A 23670-nucleotide genomic window follows, 5' to 3' on the forward strand; every position below is an offset into this window, starting at 1 on the left:
TGCAGAATAAGAGATGCCTACAGCTACACAAATTTACATAGACTGAAGTATAATAAATGAGAGAATCTAACAACAGAGAAGTTAAATGATACTTGCTTTTTGTGACATTAGCAAAGAAATTTTATTCCCGATCTGCTCTTTCTTCCATTTCCATCAGTTCTACCTCTTGAAATTTGAAATCTAAGGTATTTCTGTAAGTATTTATTCAGATTAAAATGTCCCTATGAATAAAAATGTTATAAGTTAACAAGAAGAATTGTTCTGTTATAGGATGATGAGATTCATAAGTATTGTAACAGATTGTTATTTTTTTATTCCAGAAGAAGAAGATATAATTATTTTCAAATAGTTTCAACTAGAGGCAAGATATTTCTTTGCTGAGTTTCGAACAGATGGTAGTGTAAAATACATTAAGTCCATAGAATCACTTAGTGACAGACAAAAATCTTATAATCTCTTGGAATTTAATTGATATGGCATCTCTCCAATGACTTTTAAACTTGTGGGTTTAGTACAAGCTATCAGAAACTTGCTTCTTTAATCTTTCTTTGGATACAGTGTCCAGCATTTTATAAGGAAGAAAATCAGATATACACAGCTATTCTAGTAATTTACTTTGATGCAGAGTTACACATTTACTTTTAGATTTAGTTTTGAACCAGGTAGAAGAGTTGGGCAAATCTTTATTATCTGTTGACAATTATTTGGATGCTACTTGCAGCCTGCTAATGTTATCTATAGAGAGATAGGGATATGTGTGCTTGAGACAATAAATCCAGGGTGGGGAAAAAGCATTCATATTAAGTATTGAACTATGTCAAAAATGGGATAACAGATTTTATCTGGAAATGACTGACATGAGACATAAAGGTGTAGAAAATACCAGCAAAATTTAACCTATTAAGTCTGATTCCGTAAAGGAAAATAAAGGAGACCTGTCTCTCACAGACATTTCTTGAACCATGAAAACTGTTTAAAGGGCATCCTAATTTATCCAGTTCACAAAGCTATCTGTGATGGCAGGAAAAGATTTTTTTTTCTTGAAATGGATGCCTTATTCTCTTTCTCCCAGTAGCTGCTCAGAGCCTTTTGTCTATTTATATTCATTATTGTTGCTGTAAGAACAGTGCTGTTTTTCATTATTTCATTGGCATGAGAAGCCCTGATTCAGTTTTGCTGTCAATTTTGACCTCTTTCTGTACCTCCTCTACTTTCAGTGACTAAAAGCATCATTAAATAGAAACAGAGAAAACCCCATAAAATACTTCTGCAGCAGCACAAAATAAGTTTAACAACGCTCAAGATGTATGCAATTGCGGTTCGTGTCTATGGTAGGGTAAAGCATGCACTGAGAGTTTGTTTAGCTGTTTATTGCATTGCTACATATTTAGTGAGTTTTCACATACCTTGTGGGAAAGAGATTTGAGAGTATACATAAATAGTCTAATAAAAAATAAGATTCTCAAAATACCTTCACACAAAGAGCAGAATAAAATCAATATTAATTTTAATGCTGATAAGCATTTTTTTCTCAAAATGTTTTGAGAACTTATTAATTCTTCCATTTACTTTCTACTGGTATCACACAAAAGTAAACAGATAATTGTCAATTTTATCTAGGCAGCCACTCATCTCTGGTTTGAAACATAATATATCTATGGATGGTCATGCTTTACTAGTCCAATTAAACTAATTAACTTGAAGTGTAAGTTTCATAAACTAATCACTGGTGTCCACCACTGTGGACTGTGAGTTTATCCACTATGCTTAGTCTAGGCCTAATTTAATGGATCACTATCAGAGGTGCTTTGTTTAAAAAGAGGAATGAAATATACTCATCAGCTCTCCCTGCTGCTCACTCCTGTACAAGGACCATGAAATATCCAAGTGTGATGCCCAGGTTCTGGTAGGACTTCATTCAACTCTGGTAGAAGCATGCCATTCTATTTGAACAATTTTCCTGGAATGATTCCATCCTCTGACAATTATGGTGGCTCAGGTAATTGATATTTGCGTACACAATTTTTTGCCTCAAGTTGCAGTTTCGAAGTTGACTCAAGTAGAAACTAATTGTACCAGCCAATAGTGAATCTATTATATGAATAAACTAGATATACTCTAGTGTATAATGCTTTACATTCATTTAGGAAATCATATCCTGAATGTCCTGGAAGGAAGATGTCTGCACAAAGTATGAACCATATGACCCAGCCACGATACTTTGTGGGGGCAATAGTAGGCAATGACCATTTAATAAATTAACAATTTATTAAAAACTTGTCTGAAATAATAATTGCCAAAATACCAAATTACTTCTTCCCCTTTAACAATAATTGTCTTTCAAGTCAGATAAAATCTGCAGGTTTTGTATTTTTCTGTGTGATTCAGTCTGATAAACTTGTTTTCGTCTTCTACTTCTTTATGTTCTGTCCAACTCCTAAATTTGACTCCTTATCCAGTGGTTCTCCATGTCTTGTTTAGATTTTCAAAACAATCCAGCAGCTGCTGAGTGATTATGACCACTGCAACTGATACTTGGTAGATTAGCAGAAATGACTCTGTGGATTTACATTGGGAATAATCAAGAGGATTATTTTATTTCCCTATACTTTAGTCAATATATTTAATACACTAATGTCTTAATTTTATTCAGTATAGGTACTCTTTAAAAAAAAATTGTTTAACCTCCCTGTTAATAGATTTTGCTTGACTGGGTTTTATGCTACCCTAGTAGATATAATTAGGGTTTTCTCCTACGCATTGTCAAGAATTTAGTCATGCATTGCAAGTGGAGCAAGCTTAACATGGTCCAGTTTCAAATGTTTTATCAGTTTTACTGGAGTCTGAATGAAAGCATAAACTAATAATGTAAGAAACTTCTTTATATTCAAATGAATGAAACAAGCTGGAGATTGTCTGATTCATTCTTGAAAAAGTAGATGTTGGCTATGAAGCAGTAGTCCAAAGTATATGTACTGCACTTCTGAAGAAATCTGGAAGTGTCACAAACTGGTGAACAATGGAGTATTTTCTGAGATTTAAATTTTTATGGATATGGGTATACACTTTGGCAACCAAGTTAAGCAAAAGCATACTGACTGATTTTAATATTGTGCTGCAAAACACAAGAGCAGACAAATTGCAATATTAAACATTCTTAAACCAAGAGAATGGATTCATTAAAGAGTACTTCCACTGAAGTCACTTCTGACAAAAATGATTCCATTTTTACTTTGGGGCTAGGAAATACTTCACATATTTTGGAGGAATATCTAAGGAAATCAGTAGAGGGGTATGCTCAACTGTCCATTCAAGTAAGTGGCTTAGGAAATCTGAAGTAAATGTTACCTAGTAGCTGGTGAAGCAACGAAAAACCCAGTATCTTCATCTAAGGGATGAGAGATAGCTCCTGACTAATATGCTTAGCCATCCCTGTTCAAGTCCAATCTTGCCTTTAACTTTCATGAAGACACAGTTCTATTTATAAGGTAAGAATTCTACTTCTTCACCTCTTATAACTGTTGAGTGAATGAAACACTACAGGATACTTAGGGTCAAGGGCAGGGGTCAAAAAACTATGATACACACTACAGGCTCCATTAGATTCCCCCTCCCACAAGAAGGATCGAGACTGCTATTTCTGACAGGCTTAGACTTTGCAAGTAAAACTTGATCTTTCTGTCTTTTCTGTTTTGTTTCATTCAAACTTCTTCTATAATTTCCATTAGTATAAAAAAAATTATCATTATACTTTTCCATTCTATATTGAGATAAACAGTGATACTGTAACCTCTTTTAGTATAACATCCCTATGATTCATGTGTATGATTACAGTCCATCTACTGTACATGCACAAGGGGAATTAGTGCTGTGCTTAATACTTAATTACTAATGGACTGTAACCCAGATGAATCTGTCATAAGTGTGTAACCATTCTGAGCTGATGTTTGTAATTAATTCACTAGCTGTAATCTGCACACACAGCTGAAAAATCAATTAAAAAATTAATGAAAAAAAATCCCTTTGAGCAGGACATAAATCACACTGAGAGATTCATTATCTTTCTGTATTTGCCTCTCCATTTTTTGAGGTTTGAAGACTTTTCCATAAACTTACTATAAAAACAACAGTAACAACAAAGAAACCCAAACAACAGTCACCCTCCCCTGCACCATCTCAATGAGAAAGCATCAGTACTTATAACAAAATTACAAACTTACTCAGGTGGATTAATTCCGGGGTAGATTTTACCTCTTCTTAGGAAAAGTTGAGGGTTCCTAAATAATTGATCTAAAGACTGGACTGTCACTGTGGCTCATGGCACAGACATGGAATAAAAGACAAGAGTCTGTAACTTGTTAATCAGTAAATAATTTCCTTTCCCTGTGACAAGTGGAAGTATTACCATTTACTCCAGAGTTGTATGATTTTATACTTCTGTTATGCTTCACAATTAATGAAGATAAGCACTGTATTTTATAAAATTTACCATCATTTCTTCTGGTGTATACTTATACAAACAGGAAAAATGTGCATTAATATAATAATCTTTTTTTTTTTTTATTTCTGTTGTTAACATTCATTTAGGTCTTGCATCATGTAGATCTTCTGCTAAAGGAATGAAAATGCATTCTTTGTACTTTTCAATTCACTGAATTGAATTAAATTTGGTTCAGCATCCCAGATCTTGCTAGTATGATTAAGTAAGTAAAATTACAAATTTATATGTGTATTTGTGAGAGGAACATGTATGACATGAACAGATAAGTGAGTATTTTTTCCATTGGGTAGGATAAAGTTCCCTTTATGTGATATAAAAGGTTAAATGGATCCTTCACATGATTGCTATATTTCTTCTTACAACACAACTTCTTCTTGACAGCTACAAAAAAGACAAGTAGTCACAAGTTATTTGTTTCTGTTCCATGCTGAGCTCTAAATTATTTAGATGATAATTTGCAGGCAAAGCATGGAGAACTTTCTTGTTCCCCTCATTTGAAAATAACATAATATAAATTAATAGAGCTTCAGCACATTTTACAGTTACTGTTCAAGTTTAACCTTTGAGGGTCTATGACTTGTAACAAAATAAACACTGCAGGAGTCACATAGAAAACCTCTTGGGTACACGAGTAATTCCTTTTTTATGAAAGCAGTGCTACTATTTAATATATGTTATTATATAATACTTTGTTCTTTATATGCAGGAATGAAATAAGATCCAAAATCCAGCAATGTGTTGCTGCATGAAGTAGAACTGTATGAAGCATTTCATTTTCAGGAATGCAGTGGTTCTATCAAGATAATCAGTTCAAGTTACTATCCCATGTGGCAGAATAATTCTGTAAGAAAAAAGTAACTCATTGAAAGATATGAAAGAAAGAAATCAGTATTCTCCCTTAAAGCCAATTCTTAAACACAGAAGCATTCAGCCAGAACTTTTAGTTTGAACTCTTGTCTATAGTCACAAGTGGTTCAGTTTTGCTGTTTGTTGTTCCCCCCCCATTACTTATGATACACAATTAAGCAGCCATGTGTGTGTGTGGGGGGTGTCTTTTTAATCAGTCACACTTTTAACCTAACCTTTAGTCATATCTAGTGTATTTTTATATCACTTCAATAAATATCAAGCTTACAAAACAGCTTGCAACTCTGTCAAGTCACTGATTTTTTTTCTATATATTCAACTTTCAGTATTGATTCTAGATATCCTCTGAGATAGTTGTGAGATATCCATGAGATCTAATGACATTGAACATCTTTTGGGATTGTGCTTTTAGTTTCTAAATGGAAGTAATGCATTCATTAATATCCCCTAGAAAACATTACTTGGAGTATCTCCAGAAAGAAGTTGCCTTTTGAATGAGATAAACATAAATTGGAGGGAGATGAGGGGAAGTCATGTAACCTTGTTTTTCTCTTCTGTGGCAAGAGCACTAGTTTTCCTAACTGGTGTCCATTCCTGATAAAGAAAATACATTATTAAATCCTTATCACCAAGAAATAATATGAGGGGGAGGCACAGAATACAGCTGAGATGAGCTAATAATGGCTGCTAGCTACTCTGTTCCCTTAGAGCTCCTGCAGTCCCGTCACTTTAGCATGAGTATCAAGGAAATTATGTTGACTTTGAGCCCTGATTCAGACTTTTCTTGAGTCATCTTTAGGAGAGCTGACATTCTAATTGCTCCACGAATTGTTTCAGCTCAGAGTTTGTTAAGCACTGACACATTTTACTGAAGAAAATAAAGGTATGTAATTTGACACAGTGACAGATTAATACTTTAAGATCAGATTGGCAGAACAATTAGACAGCTTAAATGTTTCCTACGTCCTAATGTCTATGCTACTTCAGGAAGCCATAGTAAGACCTACTTTTCTGAAGGATATGTTGCCATTTCGGTGGTAGAAGTAAATCAGGCTATCAAAGGATTTAACAGGATTACAAGGAATCTTGTAGCAATTACATTTAAATCTAGAAAATTAAAATCTAGGGAATTTAAGTTCAGCATGATGTATTTAGTATAGTACTGAGCACTCGTATCACATAAGCTGGTACTTCTTAGTCCTCATTATATATATGCAATTGGTCTTGTGAACGAAAATGAAATAATAAAGTCTGAACTACAAGATAAATGCAATTAAAAGAAGAGAAAACTGTGTTTCTAATGTGCTTCCTTTTATATTATAATTTCAGTGTTTTAAATTAGTATTTGTCTAGAATTAAGTCTGTTGAATTTGATTTCACTTACACATAATATTGTATGCAACCTATATTATGGTGCTCCACTGACAACCGACTGATATGATTTGGGCCTGGAAGATTATAAATAGATTTAGTGTAAAAAGAAAAAAAGCCATAGGTCTGTTTTACATATAAGTAGCCTTTAAGTCAATTGTGAAATACTGATTCCTTAAAGATCACAGATGCAATACTACAGAGCTGGTACAATCATTAATTTAGGTAGGAAACATTTTATGGAATTATTCTGTAATTAGAGGAACAGTTAAAGAATATTGCACCTCAACCTGCTGGAGGCAATTGTGATATAGAAATAACTGTGGAATCTAAGCCAGGAATTTTATTGCTTGGGTAGTATTTCTTTGGTTACATGTCTGAATAATGTTAAATAGCTATATAGTCTGGTATAGTATGTTTAATTAAATAAACTAAACTTATTTGACTCTGTTCCTCCCTAAAAAAGAGGCAGGTATTATGCAAGGGTAAACAAAACTAGAATTTGTGTAAACACTTGAAATTTACTACTTTACAGAGTCTCTCTTACACCAGTTCCAGGTTTAGTGGCCTTCAGAGGCATGATATTTGTTTTGCACCACTACAGGTAGAGGCAGTATTCAATCTTTAACTTTTTGATGAAATTGTAAAATGGAATGGATGTGTTGGGACTCAGGTAAGAAGATTTTATAAGCGTTAGGTCATCATGTTGGAACTTGAGAGTGGTTTTTTGGGTTTTTTTAAAGCATTACTGGCTTTTTGTTTCTGTATTCCTTTGATAAACACCTGTCTTAAATGGTCCTACCATTTAGGGGGGTTTTTTTGGTAATTCTATTAACATAAAATTTTAAGGAGGTTGTCATTCTAAAATAGACTTTTAGCTGAACCTAAGTCCAACTTCTGAGGTTGATTTATTACTGAATCAGTCAAGAATCTGAACCCAGAAACAGTTAAGGATTGGATCAAGGCCAAAGTACAGAAATGTTAGTAATAATATTAACAGAATTGCAGAGCTGAAGGGAACCTTTAGAGGTCATTTAGTGCATCCTTGCTTTCCCAAGGTAGAATTAACCATGTTTATGTTACCCTCAGAAGAGGTTTTTCTAGACATTTGTAAAACCCTCCCAGTGATGGAGACTTTATAACCTTCCATCACTACTTTTATCCTCAAAGTTTTTTTCTAATTTCTAATCTGATTTGTCATTGTTGCAATCAAGCCATTACTTTTGGTGCTTTCCACTATGGGAATGCAAAACAGATTGGTCCCACTCTTGCTTTACTATAGCCTTTTAGCTACAGGAAAAGAGCTGTTTTCTCCATCAGCTGCCTTTTCTTCTGGCTAACTCGCTTTCATTCATCTAGCAGGAGCTTTCTTCAAATGTTACAGAATCAGTTACCTGTTTCTATTTTCTTACAGTATTGCTTTATTTGTTTGTTTTATTTTTACTAGTATTAGTGGTAGAAGACTATATAGCATCTCATGTTTGCTTTAAAAATTCCACTCTGGTCTCTCTTGAAACCAGCTAAGTACTTGGACTTTTGACATACTACAGGAGTGAGTCTTGCTGTTCTTAGGAATTGTTTAAGGGGAATTTTTATTTTACTATTTTTCAAGTAAAGTATTGAAAATTCTTACTTTCATTCTATGTCCCTTTTTCCTTGCATAACAAAATAATAAAAAGGTTCAGAATTCATTATTTTATATCCTTCTGTCATACCTCCTCTCACAGAATTAATCATTCAATCAATATACATGTAAGCCTTTCTGTACTCTGAAGTATTTTCTTAAGCACTGAAAAGAATTCTGGAATTGGGCATGATATACATGAAAAGATTCTAGTCCAAAAGCAATTAATATATTCATTACTTCAGTTGACTTGGCATATCTCAAACAGTGGATTTGTGTTTGACTTTATTCAGTAGGACTGTTTTAGAGATGGCATGCACTATGTCTGCAGTACACGATAATGCCACATTCAGAATGACAGCAGTCCAAGCCTTGGGGCACTAAATGCTTCTTGAGATATGTTCAATTGCTGTTTAACTGTATTTAGCCTAAGGTGCAGAGAAAGAAATTGCTGATGCCTTCAAACATGTTTTAGTATTTTAATAGTCTTGGCATGTCAGAATATGCCACAGCACTAACTGGGGTGCAGTTCCTGAATTACTGCAATTAGGTGGTAGGAATTTCAAAGACAGTACTGCTATAGCTATGTATCAGTACAGCTTAGCCCCGCCCCCCCGCCCCAGCTTAAACAGTGATTTTCTACAATATGTACCCTTTCAGCTGTTTCTGCATTATTGTTCTCTGATCATGTAGTCAATAGTTGTTATAAGAGCTCTATTGTGTCTCCAGTTACACAGCTCATAAAACAGATAACCATTTAATATAAAAGCTGTGTAAATGGACTCTTGTTTAATTACATAGTCTTGCTGGTATTTCACTTGAATTTTGAGTGGTCCTCTGAATGTAGTATATTTGTGTACAGAGTGTAGGAAAAGGTGGGATGAAAAGTGGTTCATCCAAACCACAGTCTCTATCATTGTATGACAGTTCCTATTCCTTTTTCTTTTCTCACAGTAGTCTGGAGCTACTGCACAGGCATTCTTTACAGGTCCTCAATAACTGGAACCACACAGGGATGTTATGGGCCCATCAATGGGGAAAGGCAGCAAAATCTGCATGTAGTCATCAATTTGTCATAGATACTATTTAGAACTCATCTGCCAATGACTCCTTAGATGCTGTGGACCAAGCTGCATGGTTTACAGTACTGTTGCACTGCTGTAGTACTGTATGGCTGCTGTGGTCATTTACTCCTCCAAGAGCAGGTCTACAGCTAGGAGTGTTTTCTGGGCAGAGTTCTTTCTGGGAATTTTCAATTACTGTATCTAGATAGGGTGTCAGTATTGCTTTGGAGGGTTTTCCATCTCCAGGGACAAGTGGAACACAGCTTTTGACTACTTAAGTACAGCTGAAGTCTGTTACCATAGGGTTTGTGTGTCATTTACAAAAGGTGAGAAAATGAAAAGATCCTTGCATCTTTCTCCAAATACTGGGTTTGTATAAAATACATTGTACAAGAATGGTTGTTAAAAGATGTGTGGAGTGGAGCCAGAGTGAGTGTGCATCCTTGATTATATTTCTGCAGTGTGTGTGTACAAAAAAGCACATAACTTGTAACAGGTACTTGTTGACTACTGTGTTCATAATACTTTCCCTGTACTTGATGAAATATTTTGACCTTTGGTAGGGAATGGGAGAAGAGAAAATACTGAAAAATTTCTTGGGTGGAATATTTTTGGTTGTTAATTTTTTTGGCTTTAAATTAGATAAAGAACATCATATTTCCCCTCTCCCCACTGCCATGGTAGATGCCTTCCTTTTTTGATAACAAGCAATCCTTCTAGCCCTAAAGCAGCAGTCAGCTACAATCAGCAGAAACACGAGCATACATATAAATAACTCCATTCATTTGCATGCTTTTATAGCAAGTTTTATGGAAAACATAAGCTATCACTGTCTCAGAATATAGCCATAAATGGTTAAAGATTTGTTGGATTAAACATGATAAAAGTTAATTTTTTTTTTTAAATTATTAGCTAACTTTGGAAATCAGTGGTGGAAGCTTGTATCAAATGCACTGAGAAAGTAGATTGTGAGACCCTGTAAATTAGTGTTCTTCCATTTTTTTTTAAGATGAAGTCTGAGCAGTTGCAACTGAAATCTGCTTTATAAATATTCACATCTGAAGTCTCCATTTACATATATACCTAAAATCTTGTCTGAATATCTGCATTTTAGGGAGTGGGTTTACAATGGCTTTGTAAATAGTCAAGCAATACCTAGTTCTGATGTAGAGGCACTTTAAGAGGATATGGTTGAAAATAGATGACACCTTCCATTGTAACTACAAAGATAATTTTATGCAAATAAAAGCTTAAATTTGAGTAGCCTGTGTATAAACAGTTAAAACCTAACCCCAAATCTACAAATTTCTGTATGACAAGAAATATCATCCGTCCAGGTTCACTTCCTCACTAATTAGCATTGTGATAAAATTTGTTTGTTAATAACTGGCATTTTAACCACCTGAGTCAGTTTCCAGATATGTAACTGTGGTAGAAATCTGTTGTACTCTTCCTTGATGATCTGCCAATTGTGCGGACAAATTCTTTGCTGTGTCATATTCTATTAAGTATGTCAGCTAGCAGTGTGGTCACTACTAAAGTGTTTAACTTTTAAACTGAGAAGTTCTTAAAGCATGTCACTTAGAGATAGATATGTCTGGATGTAAATTATGCTAGAGGACAAGAGTAACTTTTTTTTTTTCCCCCTTCAAATTCAGAGGTTGTTCATAACTCTATGGGCTAGATAATGTAAAAAGAGGAGCATAAAGTCACTACTCTGCAAAAGAGGGTCAATCTATTCAGGGAATTAGCAAAAATATAGTTAATTACTTTGTAGCTAAAGTGGTGTGGCAGTTTATTGAAAATGAAGGTTGAGTCTGTTATCTACTGCAGTGTATAGAAAGTACCCAAGTTTTCCTTAACTGACTAGTTTAGGTACCAGTGATAGTTTAGCCCTGACAGCACTAGGTGTTTTACCCATCTTCTGATATAACACACACACACATACACACATAAAATATTCCCTCCTTCCCTGCACGTCTTCCCCCCACCAAATGCTGAAGTTATGTCCATCTTTTAAACAGAAAAGCAGTTAATATGCAAAGGGTTTCAAAACAGGTTAGATTAAATGTGTGCTTAAATGCTGTGCTGATATCAAACTCAGAACAGATGCAAGAAAGCAATGAAGTAGAAGGCTACATTAACTGTACATGCCAAATATTAATTGAAGGGTATTTTAGAAGAAAGTATATCACACTGGATCTGACAGCCTGAGGGAGATGAGGCTGCTGCTCCATGTCCCCAAGTCCAACCAACAGCAAAGATGAAGATGTATTCCCAGTAGGCACACACACAGAGCACACACATACACCAAATATATACACAGTTGGCTGCAAAGTTCACAGACACTCAGAGCACTCAAAAGAACAGACAGCACCAGTGGCCCCATTCTGTTCCCTTTTCTGGCTGGACAGGATGGAAGTCTGTTAGTGAGAGTGGACACGGCTATATATATATATATATGCATACGCAGACACATACATGACAGAGAGCCCATGCTCAGGAAAGTGTTAGAAAGGAATTTAATAAAAAGATAGGACAGACAGTGCTGAGCAGGCATGGGGCACAACCAGACAAACTTATTAGCCAGCAAATTATTTACATGTGGCTGGCCCTTTTATCCCCGTATCTCTCTATTTTCCCACTCTTCTTCCTCCACAAATCACCTAAACCCCTCCCTTGTCCTCCCTTTGGTTCCTCCCCTAAACACTGCGTAATAAGTCCTATGCCATCCCAGACTGCTTTTTGCCAATATCCCATAATGCAGCAATCCCCCTGTTAGACAGAAAGGTGATCTGGAGAACAACTACCAATGACTCATGGTGATGGGTTTCACACCTGGACAATGGGGCTTATGGCTTTGTTAGAATAGCCCTTGGAAGGGCCCAGAGAAGGTGGTTGTTCCTCCCGAGTCCTTGATTTGGCTTCCTGTCTGCCACTGTACACCCCTGTGCTCCTCTGGGCCTTGGCAGATGGACCTTTGATGGGCTGACTTCTATGATGGGTCTGGGAGTAGCCTGTCAGGGTATTATGTGGTCTAGTGTTATTCTGCCAGTGTGTCTCTGAGCTTTTGTGGGTGCGAAGATGAAGTTTATCATATAACCCAACAGGGTGAGTCACCTGTGTACGTCTCAAACTTGTCTTGTTTATTCCCTGTTGTCGTGGTTTAACCCCAGCCAGCAACTAAGCACCACGCAGCCGCTCACTCACTCCTCCCCGCCATCCAGTGGGATGGGGGAGAAAATCAGGAAAAGAAGTAAAACTCCTGGGTTGAGATAAGAACGGTTTAATAGAACAGAAAAGAAGAAACTAATAATGATAATGATAACACTAATATAATGACAACAGTAGTAATAAAAGGATTGAAATGTACAAATGATGCACAGGGCAATTGCTCACCACCCACCGACCAACACCCAGCCAGTCCCCGAGCGGCGATTCCCTGCCCCCCCCTTCCCAGTTCCTAAACTAGATGGGACGTCCCATGGTATGGAATACACCGTTGGCCAGCTTGGGTCAGGTGCCCTGGCTGGGCATGAGAAGCTGAAAAATCCTTGACTATAGTCTAAACACTACTGAGCAACAGCTAAAAACATCAATGTTATCAGCATTCTTCACATACTGAACTCAAAACATAGCACTGAACCAGCTACTAGGAAGACAGTTAATTCTATCCCTGTGCTACGTGTGTTTGCACAGAGGCATTTAAGTTGGGCCCCCAGTGAAGCTGACTTACTGGCAGGAGTGTCTGGAGTTCCTTTGTGCTGCTCTTCAGGTGCTCTCCTGCTGACCTGTGATCCCTCTCCAGCATCTATTGCTGGCACTGGCATCCAGCTGGTAGGGGTGGGATGGATTCAGGTTCCCCTCCCCCAGCAACTTTTGTTGCTCCATAAAACAGCAGTATAAGGCTGAATTGTACAGCAAGTCCTCATGCTTTACAATAAGAAATTCTAATATTTGTCCAGAATTGAATAGGGGATGCACTACAATGCAAAATGGTAAATTTTCAAGTGTGTGATTCAAGGACCACTAGTGAGGGAAGAATTTTTGTCAACCCAAGTAATTCTGTTTCATGATTTGTTTGTGCTAAAAAGAAACCATCAGATATAATAAAACATTAACTGTTTCAATCTGGAAAAAAAAGACCCAAACAACAACAACAAAAAAAATCCTTTTCAATAAACACATACTCCTATGTTTTAAATAAAGGTCGGACATATTGCCTTGATAAGCATTTGCTAATATTCTGACAGAGCAATAATTGAAATACCAGTAGCAAGCATAATACTAATGGTCATTGTTTGGAAATAAGGTGCTGTTTGAAGAGTTTATTAAGCTTTAGGTGGGAACGGGATTTTCCCTGTTGTAAAAATATGAAGAGGATTTTTCTGTTTAAAAACCAAAGCACATCAGGTGCAGCTCAGCAGTTAATTATGCTTCTTACCTTTAGGGAGTGCCAGAATAATACTATATTTAGCTGATAAACAGAGAATTTTCCTGTTACAGTCCCCATCTTCTGTCTACATCTCCAGAACACAGTCATCTGAAAATTGATAGACTGATAACTGTCCATAGTCTTTGCATTATTAATTGAAAAAATATGGAAATTGTGGCTGAGTCTAAGTGCAAAAGCCTTAAAAAGTACAACTGGGGGGAAAAAAAAAAAAAAGAAATCACTCAGTTCTCTCCTCCCAGCCTTACACATCTCAGCTACAGAGTTACTCTGTTAGCTAAACATCAGTGCTGTTTTCCTCCTTAAAATCACTGATGTATTGACATATGAAATATTATACAGTACTCACAATACATACAACAGATTCTATAAAAATATTGACAATTGTTAATAATAAATAATATGCATATTCTTTAAAATACTGCAGCAAATTACTAATTAAATGAATGTTTAAATGCATGAAAAAATCAGGACAGGATGAACATAAATCTGACTTTCAAGAGCTTTCGCAATTCTATCATGATTAAATCCGCAGATGCTGAAATGAAATGTGCTTGCTCTGCAAGCACCCGTTGTAAATATTTTAAATTAAAACAGTTTATTCTGGAAGAGGAAAAGGATTTTTAGGTTTTTGTTGGGTTTTGTTTGTTTGTTTTGTTTTTTAACCTCAGCAGTGGTCTTTTTTATGAATTCATAAAAATTTCACAGTTGGAATTGTCATTGTTTGAGAAGGTCATCTGGCAGCCAAAATCAGAGAAAAAAATATGCAAAATAGAAGTAACAAAATGAAGGCTGAATAGGCCTTTGAAAGATATTTTGTAATGCATAGGTTACTACTGGTAAAATTACTGTTCACATGAATTCGGGTGTTGCAGTGGGAAGGTAGAAAGTTGCCACAACCCATATGAAGTACCTGACTATGTTTCTATGTTGAAGCTTTTTGCTCCTTTTTACGATAATTGATTTTTTATAAAAGAAACCTAAAAGTTTCATCAAATAAGTGATATCATATAAGAGTCATATTAAATAAACAAAAAAAAATTATGTATTGATTTTTGTTCTTTGTCAACTTTAATTGTTTGACTATCATGTTGCTACTTTGTAGGCAGCTCCAGTTACTTTTTGTAGACCATAAAGTACAGTATAACTGAACAAAAGCAAGGTTTCAGAATCTTATCCAGTGCTTAAAACAGTCAAGGTAGTTTTTTAATTCAGTTATAATGCAAGTATCAAAATAGGAGTATTAAAAACTACCTGTGTTTTTATCAGGTAGGAGTCAATCCTGCAGTCCCCTGAACTTTGCTAGTTTTCAGTGAAAGCTCTTACAAGTATAGTAGCTAGAAAGCTTAGACACAGTGATCTGGAAGAGAGCACCTTCTAACACAACAAGTCACACATAAAACATTAGTGCATCTATTCAGGCAGCACTCAGATTCTCCCTGTCCCTCCACACACACACAACATACACAGAAGAGCTTTATCCTTTCATGTTAGATTTAAGTTTATAACCAATAGCAGGGTGGTTGTATGCTCTGACTAATCATTGATCGTACGATTCATGTAACATATTGTGTACTAACAATGAATGCCCAATCCTGAGCAATACAAGCAGAGGTTTACTTTATGTGCAAATTGAGTCCCATTTTCGGTAACAGAGCTGCTCACTTGCAGGGCGTCAAGCATGTTCGTAAGTGTTTGCAGGGTGCAGGGCCTCAGGTTCCTTTCACATAAATTCACAGCATTCTTTACAAAAAATTCAAAGAAAGGTATTTTTAATAATTTCAAGAAAATTGGCAATATGGAATTAAGTTCTTGGTTGACTCTTTTAGACATCAAAATTCATTCAGTACCTAGTGCCAAATGCTTTTGAGATTGATTTACAAGCACAGGAAGTGGCTTAATAGTCTTATTTTTCAATTCTTGAGGTTGAGGATAACTGTACAGACGCGCTTGTTGCCTATCGGCACATGCAATGTAAAAAAGCTATTACTGCGGAACTTACTGCAACATTCTTGCCAAGACCTTTAAAAATACCTTTTGTGAATTTGAGATTCTCAGTTTCACTGTAAGTCATTACAATATTATTCATTTGTAATGACAACTCTGTTTTACTTTCAGATTCAAGGCCTCTACCAGATGTAGCCCTCACAGGGAAATGTACCCGCGAGTGTGATGAATATGGCCACTCGGACTCCTGCTGGATGCCAGTTCGCACTTCTCCTGAAAGAAAGCAGAAGAGCCAGCCAAAACTCTCCACTTTCATGCCTGTCGATGAACGGGGCAGTCAGGAAAAGCTGGCCAATGGAGAAGCCTCCCTCATGGGTGATCGCAACAGAAACCTCCTTAACAAAAAGTTGACCTCATCCTATGAGACCTTCAGCGCGGCTAGTTTCAGCAAAAACGAAGAAGGCAATCCAGAGGATATCCCCCTTACGCAGACAGGGGAATACAAGCCATCTCCTGTCAATACTCTAACTAGAAGAGAAGTTTACCTGTAGGCTAAAAAGCAGCAACAAAGTTCTTTCATATTCTAAGAAAGAAAAAGGGGCAAAAGTCTTAAAATCAAAAGAATTTTAACAAAAAATAATATGAAATAAACAAAAAAAAGGGGGCCACCAAAGAGACAAAAGATCTGCCTGCCACTTCTGCCTCCATAGCAGGCATTTAATTATACTGTCTGCCTGACTATACTGTACAATGTAGAAAACGTTGTTACTTGCATGTCTAATTCCCCCTCACTGATTTTTATTTTCCTAAATCTATGGTTGCAAATTCCTCCCATAGTAACGAGCTTGATTAAGAAGAACACAACACACTGTTGTTTCCCCTCTGCAGAAGCATGAGTTAAGCCACTCATTTTGTTTGATTGTCATCTGGCTTGTTGAGGATAACAGGTCAGGGAAAATGTATTCAAAACATATCATCTAAATATTGCTGATCCCCACCAGGGACAATCCTTCAGAAACCATACAGATATAGAGATAAATATAAAGGAATAATCATTAATAGGCACTTTGTGAAGACCACAGCTTTAATATTCTCACCTCTCATCTGAGGCTGGAAGCAACAGAAATACGTTCAGCCTGAGACTGCAGTCAAAAACGTGGCATACTTTCCTAAGATTCATGAACTCTGGTTCTGTTTTATCCATAGAACAAACATGTTCTTGCTGTTTCTCTTTCTCTCCTTCTCTCTCGTTCTCTGTAATGATTACTTCAATGTAAACACAATTAGTAACACATATATCGTAGGATAGTAATGATAAACTGTTGAAATCATTATTTTGGGCAAGACTAACATCCAGATGGGAAGATCGTAATAACAAAAAGGCCAAAGATCACACAATGGATCAGGGGAACTGCTAAGTATTGGGGCTTGGCATAGAAAACTAATATTTTCACAAATACACACATGTACTCATAACACACCTTCCGTTACATTTTGCACAGCAGCACAGTTCACAAGCCCAGATGACATAATTTTTTTTTTCCCCAGTGCGGTTCAGTTAAACGCCCAAAGGAACTGATGTGGATTTTTTATAATGACATGGTATGTTGCAGCAGATGCTGCATATAATATGTTGCATATGCCATGCTGCATATGCCAGTTCCAGGGAATTTTTAAAATCAAAATTTAAAAACTGGTAGTAGTAATAAAAGGCTACATTAATGAGAATGCTTGGTGGGATGGAAAGTGGACAATGGGATGATGCAGTGACAAGAGAATATTGCAAGTCAAATATAAACCCTCTTTTCAGAGTGCAAGGAATGACTGCTAAGTCTTTTGTCATCAGTGTTGCAGATTACCAATTGCTTCAATTATGTCAAAGATATAATGAAGGTTTTCTTGAAACACAAGTGCATTAAAACCAAGAGAAGTGCAATACTAAATGATGTCAAGACTCAGAACATTTAGGCTAGGTAGAAAATAGTCTGATAAACAGTGGTATGATACTCACTTAGCAGGTCAAGATGAGTCAAAAGGAGTCCAAGCTACCGTGATATGCAAGAGCTCTGGGATGTAACGATTCTCACGGTGAGTGCTTCTTGAAAGGAAGAGGAAATGAAACAGGTTTTTGTGCAATAAAAGCAACAAAACGTGCAGAACTTCAACCAGTTGCTTTGTAGCTGATGTAGTAATAACGACAGACTGAGCTCAGACATTCAGACAAAAGCGACAATCGAACCACATAACAAGGACAGCTCGAGGAGGGGGAAAGCATTCAAATCCCTGGCTATTTAACCTGGCGTTAAGGCATGGCTAGATGGCTTTCTAGTATACTGTAGTCACAATGTAGCTTTGGGTAGTTTCTTGCTTTGAAGAATTGCATAGAAATAACCTTAAACAGCCTAAAGTGGAGGTTGGTAAATCAATACAACTCATCACATTTCTTTTTTGAATTCACTTTTCCATATAGTGGGATGTGCCATTATTGGCCATTTTGTTCTCCTCTCTCGAGTTTACTGTCTTCAAGTAACATTAGTTTGTGTATAGCAGTTATGATGAATGGGCACATTTTAGAAAGAAAATATTCAAATCAAAGATTAATAATGATTGAACATTTTTATGTTTAATTATTTAAATAACATGGAGAGATGCAAACTGCTACTTTGTTATGAGACTGCATACAGCAGTTACTGCTTTGTATAATCTGTAAGTACCTGTTTAAAAATGCTTCTAAAAATGCTTATGTAATGTATACACATTTTTCTTGCACGTTTCAACAGGATACACAATTGCATAACACAAATGTTCAACAGAATTTCCTTTAATAAGATTTTATTTAATATTACACACAAAAAAATAAATTAGGTAGCTTGGTTCCATATATTCTTAGACCCTTTTTCTACAAGGCTAATAATACAGGTCATAGAAACCTTCAGATTAAATGGATCAGCAGTCACTCACCAATTTTTGCACCACATAAGACAGTCATTAAATACTTTACTTGTGTGCATCTCCTTAGATCTAAAATGGGTGTGAAAGAATTTTTTAAAAATTCTATCTACTGTAAGTATTCACAGTAATTCTAGTGGAACTAGCCACTATTAATATGCTGATTACTCTTCTGACCTGGCATGACACACAAATATATTTTGTGTTTGTATTTTTCCTCTTTATTTGAAATAGGTTAAATCTGGTGCCACTCCATAAATAGAGTGCTTTTGTATAAAATAAACAAATAAAACTATAAAAAATAATTAGGGTGAATGCAAAATATGCAACTGTGCCTTTTATACCTATTATTATGGTAAAGTGGTAGTTGGGTTTGGACACTGAGGGATAAGGGGCTATTCCCAACTTTTTTGAACCTGTATATTTACCTGTGTTTATTTTCTGAGAAATTATAAATAATATATTTAAAAACAAGCCTTTTGCCAAACTCAGTTAATGGACCAGTCTTAAGCATTATTAACACAAGGCTGTGGTTTAGTAGGTCTTGAGGATTTTTTTTATTACTATTTGTGTGGGGTTTGGGGTTGTTTTAATTTGTTTTTAATTCTGCTGCCTGGAAAACTATGATCAGTCTATATTATAGTTATTTAGCAAAATGTCACCAGTTCACGTTGCCACGAAAATCGACAATTAATTTCTTTTAATTGCTTTTAGCCATCATCACATTTCAGTTGTACAGTATAGAAATCATCCTTTTATTTCCTTCCATGGGAAACTCAAATGAGCTTTGCATGTATTTTACATTAGGGCACCTTTATAGATTGATGCATTATATATTAACTTATATGTATTAGAAAATTCAATAGCTTTGGTCTAAAATCTAATGCTCATTCTGGATCTCAGATCCACTATGTTTATTCGATATGGTTTCTGACTGGCCTGCTGCCTGAGTTTCAGGAAAAAAAGTTAAACGTTATTTTTATGCAGGGGAAGAACTTAAATGGGATTGAAATGATTGACTGAAAGGCTACCCTAGGAAGTTGTCAAGCAGGAAAACAAAGAATATGGATAAAGACGTTGCCATAAATCCAGCCATCACCAAACACTTGTAAGGAACTTGAACAATGAAATATTTTTCTTTTTGTTTCATTGGTGATAAATATACAGTGTTTCCTTAAGGAATGAAGCAGATGAAATAGCAATAGAAATGAAAGTCCATTAGTTAAGTTGTATTACAGACTGAAGAGCATAAACATGAGGAGGAAGACAACATTCACCAGCTACCTGGGGTATGCTTTCAGACAACTTTTTCCTAAATTTTAAAGCACTTGCATTCAGTGTGGTACGATCTGTTTGTAATATTAATCATTGACTATTGTTCTGCAACTTGGATGTTGATAGTGAAGCAGAGAACAATTTATCATTGTTTATTATGAGTCACTATGCACGCAACTATGCTAAACATGGCAAAATGTATTAAACGCTAGTCCACCTCTATTTATGAAATATTTACATAATTTAATTTGCTTTTGTACAGTTTTATGTAAATAAATTGCTTGTCATTTTTGTCTCTGCAAATTAAAATATAACATGTTCAACTGGTTGCCCATTTGCCAGTGTACTTTCTCTGAAAGACTATTCCACTTTTACTGGATTAAAATCACATGCTAGTTTGCATATTTAACCTATATTTTGCATGGCAAAGATGAAACTGCCTTTGTAACTGGCCACATCTTCAGCTGCTGATGTAGCTGAGGTTTTACCTGTCTACAGAGTAAAATTCAGCAGAGGTTATTGTCACTCAGGACAGCATACAGCTATTTTTGTGGTAGAAATAAAGTACTTGTAATGATAGCAATTGTTTCTGATTACTGTTCAAAAGGGCTTCTTATTAAGGTGTGTTTAAGACCTTCATATTAAGGGGAATAATAAGTCTTAAGTAAAAGCTCAGGTATTTCCATTATGGAATGGCAATTTTCTAATTATCAGCGAGTTTGTTATTTTTTCCAAGAAATTTAGAAATATTAACAAATCCTAAAATGTCAGTGAAGCATCTATGCTGAAAAGAACACCACAATTAATGTAACATTTCAGAGCAAAATTAAAAAAAAAAAAAACAACAAACCAAACCCCTCCAGTTCTTTCTAGCTGTGAATCAAATTATCCATCTCAGCATAACTGCAGATCAAGAGCAAACCCTCCTCAAGAAGGAACATCTAAGAAGCAGAAAGAGTTTATTCCTTAGCTCTCTGGATCACACAGTGCTTTTTTTGTTTGTTTTAAAAAAAGAGGTTCCAAAACAGCCATTAAGTTGGGATTTGCATCAGTTGTAATATGTGAAAAATATGTTTGTGGGGAGAGGGTCTGAAAGTTAAAACTCACCCTCCTCCCTGATGTTTTCTATAAAATACAGTATTGCTACAAAGACTTTGCAAATCATTGTGTACAGTTTCCCGCTGAACACCACAGGAAGTGCTGTTTCTATCTTTTTGACCTTAGTTACAGATTAGGCTTTGATTTTTGTGAATATGGGCTGGCCAGAACTTTTTTCTTTTTTTTTTTAAATAAACTTTACATTGCAAATTTCTTTCTCTGACTGTGCTTTCAGTTAACATTGCCTCGTCTTCTCTAATGAATGTGTCAAGGAAGATTCTGCCTTCCATAAGCAGAGGTCTGAATCTGCATGTCTATGGAGAGAATTCAACCCACCAGCTGACCCCAGATCTCCCACATCACACTTGAATGAGCTACCCCTCAACCTCTTTCAGCAGTAGCAGTATTTTAATGAGTAACTTCAATCAAGCTTTCATGTTTATTTTATACTAGATGTAGTATGCAAGGCATGACCTTATGTTTGTTTATTTTGTCTTTTATCTGCATTCTTCTTGTTTACCAGCTGCATCCAGGAAGGTGATTACAGGAAGATAAAATAAATTTCCTGAACCACACAGAGTGGTAAGAGAGGATAATATAAACTGGTGAAAGCTAACAATTTATGCTCCCCTTTAACCCTGGCTTCATTTCTCCCTCCTGCACTGCATCAAAATGTAATCTTATGCAGAGACTGAAATTAATAAATGTGACCTAGGCAGAAATAATTTCATGTCTTTATTGAGCCTCCTGAGGGGAGTGTATAGAGATGCTTAATAGTTCATAAATGTGCAAATCATCTAGCTTATGCAAAAGAAGAAAGCAACACTGAAGTTAGACAAGAATACTTAGTATATTGCTTAGTAAAATAATAGGATTCCAGTCAGTGGGTTCATACAGCTATTTCTTCTAAAGCAAGTATGGCTGATTTAAAGACCCAGATATACTTACCAAGAAAACAGGAAAAAAAAAAGTAAAATACCTATTCTGTAGTGGTGTGGAATAGCCTCTGGGAGAAGAGGGAACAAAGAACAGCAAATAAATATAATGTAATTGGCACAGAAAATGTTAGAAATAAATTCCTTTAGGACTTTCAAACTGATTTAAGGATCCTAAAATAGGGAGATATTACTGCATAATTTGTAGCTATCTACAGTATGGTACTGTAATTTCTAAGAAAGGATTCTTGCTAATTATAAGGCATGTGATTCTATTTAAGGTGGTGTTTTTAAAGATTTAATTAATGGTTAAAATTATTTATATCTTAGTATTCCTTCTTTGTAAGCTTACTAAAGCAAATTTCAGCAGGCTTCTACAGCATTCACTGTAGGAGAAGGCAAGTTTGGAAAGACCAAGATAGCCAAGATAGAGTTTTCATATTTCTATTCTATTTTCAGCAATGCAACCAACTTCTTCATGTTTATACTATAATAATGAATAAAGGAAAAAAAAAAAAGAAAACGAAAAAAGAAATAAAATCTAGACCTTCCAGCTATCACTGCTTTCCAGAATATTGCAGAGGTAACAAAGTAGCATAAAAGCAGGTTTAGTATACAATGTTTACTCCTCCTTTGGTAAATTTTACAGCAAACTCAGTGTCATGGAGAAAGCAACTTAAACAAGAATGAATCACTGAGTTTTTCCCAATCCTGTGGGGAGTCAGAGAAGGAAGAATAGACTAGAGCAAGAGGAAAAAATTGCTGTCTCTATTACTTACCTCTCATGGATTTCAAACACCTACAGAAAATCCCATGAATGGAATCTCTAATACTGGAGTCTATCTTTTCCCCACACAAGTGTACACCTCCACTTCTTCCAAAAGAACTTGCAGGTTTTATAACTTGTACTGAGTCTAGTTGGGATAAGCCATCTTCCTGATGCTTTTTCTTCTTTTATATTAACTGTATTACATGATTCCAGAATGAAGCTGATTCTAACTGAGGTGAGATTATAGTGGTAGTAGTCTGTTCTAAGTTAGTTGAATATTTATTTGATAATATATCACTTAATGCGGCAAGGTATGGTGATCAGAGTTAGAAAACAGGGTAACTACCAAACTTGCTTCAGTTTCTCTCTAGCCTCCTATCTCACATAAGTTGCTAGAACAAAAGTCAGAGCATTTTTTTAATCTTAGTTCGTCTCCTTTTTCTGACAGTTCCTGGAATCAGCTTGGCACCTACTTAGCTTTTGCCACCTTGTTCTGAACTAGAAGAGAGCCCCAGAACAATAAGTGATTTCATATTCTTTTTCAGTCTGACCTCTGAGCATCTGACAGGCATCATGTTGCCACCTTTATCTTTAGGAGCATGAAATCATGGTAGACTCTCTCACACATAACTCTAAATATGACTTTGAATATTAAAAGGGTCCTTATAGGTGGTAGAACAAGACGTATGCCTTGAATTTAGAATAATCTGGTGCTATGCTGATAAAAAAAAAATTAAAAATCCTGAATTACAGAAAGGATTGAAAAGCTGCTGGGTATGATAAAGAACAAACCACATGCTGCGTACAACCCTATAAT

The 23670-nt window shown here is 35.7% G+C and overlaps 1 protein-coding gene and 1 long non-coding RNA gene across 2 annotated transcripts in view; one reads left to right on the top strand and one right to left on the bottom strand.

Moving 5' to 3' along the window:
* Window positions 1-20379, top strand: part of PCDH7 (protocadherin 7) — a 299957-nt gene extending 279578 nt beyond the window's left edge. Inside the window, exon 4 of the mRNA XM_075024222.1 lies at window positions 15999-20379. Within this exon, the coding sequence (XP_074880323.1) occupies window positions 15999-16378 (380 nt within the window). The 3' untranslated portion in view covers window positions 16379-20379. The remainder of the gene's footprint in view (window positions 1-15998) is intronic.
* Window positions 12698-23236, bottom strand: LOC142029400 (uncharacterized). Its single transcript, XR_012649906.1, has 4 exons — window positions 22864-23236; window positions 17839-17925; window positions 16925-17093; window positions 12698-15623 (listed from the first exon to the last, which is right to left on the bottom strand). It is a non-coding gene; the product is annotated as an uncharacterized LOC142029400 (long non-coding RNA).
* Window positions 23237-23670: the final 434 nt, after the last annotated feature.

The sequence above is a fragment of the Buteo buteo genome, chromosome 1, assembly GCF_964188355.1.
Source record: "Buteo buteo chromosome 1, bButBut1.hap1.1, whole genome shotgun sequence".
In the NCBI taxonomy this organism is placed as follows: Eukaryota; Metazoa; Chordata; class Aves; order Accipitriformes; family Accipitridae; genus Buteo; species Buteo buteo.